Source organism: Amphiprion ocellaris, chromosome 4 (genome assembly GCF_022539595.1).
Source record: "Amphiprion ocellaris isolate individual 3 ecotype Okinawa chromosome 4, ASM2253959v1, whole genome shotgun sequence".
Taxonomy (NCBI): domain Eukaryota; kingdom Metazoa; phylum Chordata; class Actinopteri; family Pomacentridae; genus Amphiprion; species Amphiprion ocellaris.
Window position 1 is genome coordinate 30,161,354 of NC_072769.1, and position 8,104 is coordinate 30,169,457.

At 39.9% G+C, this 8,104-nt stretch overlaps 1 protein-coding gene across 1 annotated transcript; it reads right to left on the reverse strand.

Annotated features, from left to right (window-relative positions):
* Positions 1-151: 151 nt before the first annotated feature.
* Positions 152-7,993, reverse strand: odad3 (outer dynein arm docking complex subunit 3). The gene is made up of 13 exons (XM_023291577.3): positions 7,825-7,993; positions 7,481-7,602; positions 6,956-7,033; positions 6,546-6,734; positions 6,301-6,402; positions 4,864-4,989; positions 4,324-4,446; positions 3,727-3,876; positions 3,474-3,634; positions 2,890-3,046; positions 2,517-2,666; positions 848-935; positions 152-774 (listed from the first exon to the last, which is right to left on the reverse strand). Exons 1-13 carry the CDS (start codon positions 7,901-7,903, stop codon positions 650-652), a joined length of 1,650 nt encoding a protein of 549 aa, XP_023147345.2. The 5' UTR covers positions 7,904-7,993; the 3' UTR covers positions 152-649.
* Positions 7,994-8,104: the final 111 nt, after the last annotated feature.

Sequence of the window (8,104 nt, forward strand, 5' to 3'; positions counted from 1 at the left end):
AGCTCTGCGCCTATTACTGGGACAAAGCATGAGCGTCTTTAGTTTTCATGTAATTCAACCTTGAACAGCTGGATTCTCACTGCAGGCTACGTTGCATGACGCCTGTAAGATAAAACCCACAAAATTCACAATGGATTGGGACAATGACAGGTTATCAGTTTCTGCCGGTATCATCCAGCTATTTATTATATTAGAAATAAAGAAGGGAAAGAAATGCTTTGCTTGTTTTTTATTGCATTCCCATGAGGCAGAGGGTGAAATGTGATCAGTGCAAAGCAGGTGGAGAAACAAGTGTTTGTGCAACAGTGACAGAGATCATTGCTGTTGTCTAAACAAAGACACCCGTACAATTAGATACAAATACATCAACTCATAAATATCATCTATGAAATGACAAATTGTGCTCATTTTTCAGTATGTCAACAAATGTGTTTTCATTTGTGTTTACAGCCAACAATGTGCTAAGATTCTTTGTCACACCTGCTAAGACACATACCACAAATAATTGTTGAGGTGAAACCTAATTACAATGGGAAACCTTTGAAGTCCATTAAGGCTCTTTGTCGTCACCGTACTGTACAACAAGGCCATTTTAGAGTCAGTCTTTGGTTTAGAGCATTTATTTTCCATCACTCTTGAGACGGCTGGATCAGAACTTGCCCTTCTTCTTCTTCCAGGACTTCCTCTTGGAGTTGGAGTCGACGATCAGCTGAGACTGACGTTTCAGTGCCTCCCGTGAGACGATGTCAGCCTCTTCCTCTCCACTCCTGTCCTCTGTAACACAAAGGGTGAAATCAAGTCAGATTTATGCTGTGTGCATGCATTAGTCTGTGTGTCGCTAACTCACCATCAGTGAAGAGGTCCAATGCTTCATCCTCAGGTAGTCTGACTCGAGTGTTGTACTCTGGCAGTTTCTCTTCAATCCTGACAGTGAACTGCTCAGAGGAACATAAAGTCACACAGTGAAAAACAGGGAAGAACTCTCACCAGCAAAACATGTATTTCTACTTTAGCCAATGCATTTTTTTTATACACTACCATTCAAACGTTTGGGGTCACTCAGAAAATGCCCATATTTTTGAAAGAGAAGCAGTTTTTTTCAATAAAGAATACATTACACATTACATTAGTCAGAAATCCAGTCTAGACATTGCTAATGTGGTAAATGACTATTCTAGCTGGAAACAGCTGATTTTTAATGGAATATCTACATAGAGGTACAGAGGAACATTTCCAGCAACCATCACTCCTGTGTTCTAATGTTAAATTGTGTTAGCTAACGGTGTTGAAAGGCTAATTGATGATTAGAAAACCCTTGTGCAATTATGTTAGCATGACAACATGGAATTGTCTGGGTGACCTCAAACTTTTGAACGGTAGTATAAGAATCCTGATGAAATCTGACTTTATGTGGGGCTATTCATGCACAAACTGTGATTTTGGGAACAAATTTGTAATTTTGCTACAATTTCTTATTCATAGGGAAATTTAATTTGTTTTTTTTATATATATATATATATATGTGTGTGTGTGTGTCTGTGTGTGTGCGCGCGCGCGTGTGTGTGTGTGTAGATTTACAATGAATGATCCAGTATCTATAGAAACGATGATACAAACAACTAACCATTATTTTATGAGTTTGATATGATCATAAATGGTTGCATAGGCCAAGCATTAACACTAAAGGTTTTATCTGAGTCATGTAACAGCTAAGATCACCCCGCTGATCTTTATCAAGCACCACATCTAATGTAGAGGACCACCAAGCATATACCAACAGCACTCGCCGAGCAAACAAGGTTGTGCTGATTCTCAAACTATCAGCTCAGAGTTGCGTCAGTGAGAAAGATTACACCTTCCAAACGTGGAGCTGAGAGTAAAGTAAATGTCCTCAGTGAATGTCAGGCAGACTGTTACATGCTTCCTGCAGTACACTTTGTATCCTATTTTCTCAAATGGAGAAGGGGCTGTTGAGCGTTAGTAATCAAAAACAAACACTTGAGGTGGCTCTAATGGCTGCCTTTCCATTCAGATAAGCTGAACAAGCACAGCAGCATTCAGGCGCACTCACTCGGCCACGCAGTGTTCGTTTGTCGCGTTGTGTAATATAAGGTTTAAATAAGAGTTCAAGTTCAAGCTGACACAAATTCCTCAGATTTTAAAACTGTTCCATTTATTGGTTATTTACACCATTTTTTGTGGTGTTCCCAACACCCTTCCTGGCATTAGTTAGTAATGCTGGTCAGGTGATCTTCAGGCATCTCATTAGATGCCTCTATTACATGTGACATGCCACTCGTGCGAACATTCTCTGTCAAATGGGATGACACCTACAATGTTATTCATTTAACTGTCTGCCGTGACCTTTCCACACCTATAATTACCACTGTGTGAAAACCTTCTGCGTAAGTTTGAGGATTACTGCAAATGCAAATATGCTTTCTATATTCTAGCCAGACGAAGAACTTGTATTTAAGCCTCCATGATGCCTGCTGAGAATTTATGTGTTGTCTCACCTCCTCTTCTTCCATTTCCTTCTTAATGGCAGCCAGATCCTTTCCTTGAAGCTCCTGTTGCAGTACCTGTAATTTAGGCTCCCACTGGGTCATCAGCTCCACCACAAATTCATCACAGTCTGGATGTACTTCAGCAACTGCATCCACACTCTGCAAGAAAAAGAGAAGACATTTTTTAGAGAAAGAATGCTGTACTAAAATGGAAATGGAAAATGTACACAACCAGTCAAAAAGTTTGGACACACTTTTCCATTGTTTTGAATGAGAAAGTGTGTCCAAACTTGTGAGTGGTTGTGTATATATTTTAGGAATAACAGAGGCCATAGGTGGGGTCATAAATGGGATATTTTGTAGCTGTGATGGTTGTTTTTACCACTGCGATGTGTTTCAGTTTGTCTGTCAGGTGCTCAACGGCGGCTCGGACAGTGCTGAAGGTTTTCACAAGCCAATCCAGGCGCTCTCTGCCTGCATTACACCTCTGCAACTGAGCCTGGAGTTGCTGCTCACAATCTTCCAAAATCTGCTGGTCACTAATAAAGCAACAGAGAAATAGTAGAGGCTTGAGAAGTATTACACAGCTGCGTACACAAAGGCCACTGTGACGGTCTGATAACCCATTAAGGTCAACAAAAGGTCAACCAGTGTGAGCCTGATCTCCTCTCAACTAGAATTGGATGGAGGTTGGATGCTGCCTAACTTTGTGACTGTGCATCGGGAATGGAGGTAAATTCAATGATATCAGCATATAATTTCCACCTAAGAGAAAGAGGAAGCAGTGGAAAGGTAGGAGCGAGAATAGAAAATGCTTACACACATTCAAGACAGTGGAAGCCTGCATGTGTAAACTGAAACCAATTATTCAGTGTAATTTACTGTAATTCTCAGGTTTGTCACTGATGTGTATGAAACTACATTACAGACTGGATAATTTATTAAATGAGTGCATTGGGGTCTCACCTGGAGAATTTAGCCTCTCCTGAATACTTTATATTTTCAAACTGTTGGTTCAGAAGCTCCTTCTGCTGCTTCAGCTGCAGCAGGACCTCCTCGTTCTCTCCCTTCAGCTTCTCCAGATGCTGGTGTGTCCTCCTCTGGGTGGTAATGCGGTCTTCTACCTCCTATGCACACAACAAAATGACAGTATAACAGCAACCACATGAAAGGGTAGAGCTCTTCTCTGATCACACAGAGCAGTTTTTATTATATATACCTGTGAATTTGTGACCCCGGTGGTCTCCTTCAGGCGTCTGAAGGCCTCCTCAAAGGTAGACATTGGCTTTTCCTCTTCTCCTGCCATCCTGGTGGTGCTGTGTGGGGCTTCACTGCTAAGTTCATCTGGCTGGATAATTGTTCTCTGGACCTGCAGGTAATAACCGCTCCAAATATAAAGGATTGTTCCTTACTGTACAATATATACTGTATTATATTTTTACCAAAGATGATATAATGAAGAGAGTGTTGTATGCCCTTCTGTGGTCATTATACTTTATGTCAATAAGATATTTGTATGTTTTATTTCTAGTGCACATGACCAGTGAGAATGTTGAAGCTGGATTTATGGATTATCTAAACGAATGTCTTCCTGCACCTTTTGGATAAGGCTTGCCCACACTGACCGTCGTCTGTAATTTTCCAAATTTAATATTCACACCCACTTCATGGTGTTTTTTTTACTCAACTCCATGTGTACAACCTTTTGCAACACTATCAATGTCTCCCTAAGGGGGATTATCTGAAAATGTGAGCCGTTATCCCAGTTTTTAAACAGTGTCACATTTCCCTTTATGCTTAAAAATATTTATCTCACCCTCCTATCGACTTTTTCAGCCTGGGCTTTGTGCTCCTCAGCCTTTTTCATGTAGCTTGCTTTGAGACGCTCTCTTTCCTTACGCTCCTTGTAGAGCAATGCCTCCAGCTGCTGCAACTCGGCCTGCAAAGGAAAAGAAAGGGTAGGAGTAATGAAAAGTGTTAGTTTCACACCACTGTATTACTGCTCGTAAGTTAGAACAGAAAGATATTTATTAACATCAGAGGCAGGTGAGGACTGACATGGCACTCTCACCCAAAATGATCTTGAGATAAAAGAAAAAAGGAACAGAAAACAACATTGTTCTGGGGAAACATACTGTTTTCACACTGTATCATAAAGAGGTAGGTTACTATTTCTGTATTTCTAAGCTGAATACATTCATACAAGTTTTTGAAGACTGACAGCCTCTGAAGTGACTTAACGTGTGATAAAGGCTATCTGAATGTGCAGTAACGACAGTAATGGTGGATTCATGATACTTTTTACACACTAGAACCGTGCATGTTGTAAACTCATAGCGGAAAAGTTGCAGATCACCTTAGCTGCTTTTTCAAAGAGCTGAGCATCTTTATTCATGGCCTGCAGGTTTTGATACTCCTCTCTGTGCTTCAGGATTTCGGCCTCCAGATTGTCCAACTGGCCCTCAAAAGTCAGACTCTCATCCTGAAGTGGTGAAGGTGGGAAAGTGAGAAAACAGGAAACACGGATAGAATAACAGAGGAAGTAAACTGACGTGCAAATTACTTGACTGTGATCTAGAAATCAAAGCATAAGCTACATATGATATACATTCAGAGGTCACTTCATCAAGTACACCTGCCCACCCTTTTAACATGCATGAGGTGGAGAGGTAAAACATTACAAACATTTCTAAATGTGATATAGGCTAATATACCGCTACCACTCAATAAAATCTAAATAGAAAGAACAATAAGTGGCATTATCATCTTATGACAATGTCAACAAACCCGAAAATGTAAATGTTTCGCAAAATTCAACTGTATCCTTTTAATAACACTCACATTGTATTTAACTGCACATACTATATGAGCACATGACAAAAAAGCCCTCTTGAATCTTGAATTACATTTTGCAACTGTGCTTAATAAAGTGATTGGTGAGTATATGTGCACTAACACAGCAGCCACAAATCTAAAAAAGAAAATATAATAATATATTCTGTGAGCTTTTTTATCAAATCAAAACCTATTTTTGTTCCTATTTATGGTTGGCATTTGATCTGAATTATCATTTTAATGTATTCACTGTTTTTATGTTGTAGTTTTCATTGTTAGCAGCAAAATCAGCATTTCCTGCCCTGGATTTGAAGTGCATACCTACAACATTAGTGCGTTTGGTTGCCACTGGCTACAAACAGTGACAACTAAAACTAAGATGAAAAAATGGTCTCATGTTGTAGTTCTGATAAAGAGGCTGCTGAGGGAGTGTTGGCAGCATTATTTACTGCACCCGTTACCTTGGTGACCACGAGTGTCCTCAAATCAACCAGGGTACAATAACCAAACATAAAAGACAGCGACTTTAATTGATTAAAGTGCAGGTTGGTCCACCAGTAAGGATATTTGTCAAGCAAAGTTAAGTGCAAACAGAGGTAAAGGGAAGTATTGTACTAATGTGGCTCTTCTGTCTTGATGTTTACATACCACAAACACAGAGTCCCATATCAAAGGTACAACAATGTGTCAGAGCACCCGCCTTTACATTGCAGGGTGCTACGAAGAGCATCTGAAGAACAAACCTCTTTTATTCGCATGCAGGTGTTTGTTTATGGCTAACGTGCTGTTACTAAATTATACCTGCAGTGACAGCTCAGCACAATAAGTGTTTCATAATGTTTCAAAAATATTACAGAATATAAGACAAATTATTATAAGTGATAGTGCCAACAAATTCTCTAGAAAAGTCTCCCACAAATGAAGAGAAGTTTCAGTGGAGGTGTCATGAAGGACTAACCTGTAAGTGACTTTTGAGTTTTAAATAGTTACTCATGATGTTCTTAGCCTCCTTGCACTTAAACCGAGTTTTCTCCAGACTGTTCTCCAGCGCACGCAGATTCTGAAGACACACACACATACACAATATATTTCTCACTGGGCTGTGTATCACTGTGTGCACTTGTCTTTCAGTGCACTGTAAAAGATGACTGCCAATTACCAAAGAAACACAAAGATAATCATTTTTGTCAGAGAGTTAACTACCATGGCCTCTTCCTCTCCCTTGTGAGTGAAAGCATCAGTAGACGCCGTTGCACTGCTGCCCACTGATTTCCCTCCATGGTACTTCTTCAGCTCGCCAAGGCGGCACTGGTAGGACTGGGTGGTGGCTTTTAGGGCATTCAGACGCTTCCTCTTGGACAGCACCCTGTAGTCTAGAGTTGCGAGAGCCTCCTGAGAAAAAGACAGCGTTTGTCAGGTTTGTAGAAATGGGTCTGAAAGAGAGGAAACTCTATATGTACTTGTATATATTGATAGTAATCTCAGGTTATTAATAATGGCACTTAAATAGTTAAAATAAGCTGGTAAGGAACTATCTGTTAACATTGCCTGTTAGAAACATTAGTTTTTTCATAGCAAAACCAGCTAAGATATGTATATTGGTTTCTTCTCACATTTCCTGACATGTTGCGGTAGCCATCCTTCTCCAAGGCTCTGTTATGAAAGGCCACTTTAATGATGTGTTCATCACCCTAAAGGGAAAGACATGAAAGTGAACAAGACTGCAAACCACTGCAACTCCAAATTCTGAACCCCAACCCTGATTGTATATCTATTAATATTTTCATTCTGAAAACTTTTCTCTTCTAGATAAAGAGTCAATTACCCTGTATTTATTGTCCATAATTGTATCTACTTCTGTAAGAACAGAATCTACACAATGTGCACTAAACCTCTGGTTCTTTAAAAAGGCTCTTGTACACATATCTATAGCTGCACATGGCAGTTCAACACTTATTTTTCTTCTTTAACATGTTTTTTAAAGATAAAGGTGTGTTTTGTGTATGTGCACATGTTTGGACAAGTAAGTTGATTGTGAAGACAGATGTATTTTTGACTAACATTATTAATTACAAAAAACAGAAACAAAAAAACAAGCAGAGGTAAATTGTCTTCAGTTTAGTGATGACTGCACTTACAGCATTAGCTTCTGCCAGTTCTCTCAACAGCCTTTTGTTGTCCTGCCTCAGCTGGCGGATGGCCGTTACGTTCTTCTTGATGGTGGACTGGGTGCTCTCATGGTATGCAGTTCTGTCGCCCTCTAGTGGGCACATTTTATTATCACATCAACAGTATATAGAAACGCTTGATAACGAGAGCCTTTATGCTGCCTCTTTTTCTGTTGGAGTTCATTACGTCCACTAAATATCAGTTCGATAATCACGGCAGCTAACAGTTGGCTAACTCATTCAAGCTAACTGCTCGTTAGCTGCCTTTAGCATGAACCGAAAGCAACGGTGAAACCGTTTAGCAACAAACTTACCCAGTAGTTGGATTTTACGCTGAAGCTCTGTTATTTGGTCACGTAGCGGAGGTTTTGTTGTGTCAGCACTGAGTGCCATTATTATACTGTACTATTTTTGGGCCCAATTAGTGAAAATAGAGTATGTTCGTTTCAGCTTTAGCTTGACCAAATGACGACCTCCGGCAGGCTCCAGAGTTGCCTAGCAACAGGTACACTAAAGCTAACCTTAAGAAATACCCCAATAGGCTGCATTAAGCTGTAAATTAGCATCAAAGCGAATTACCACTAAATAGTAATG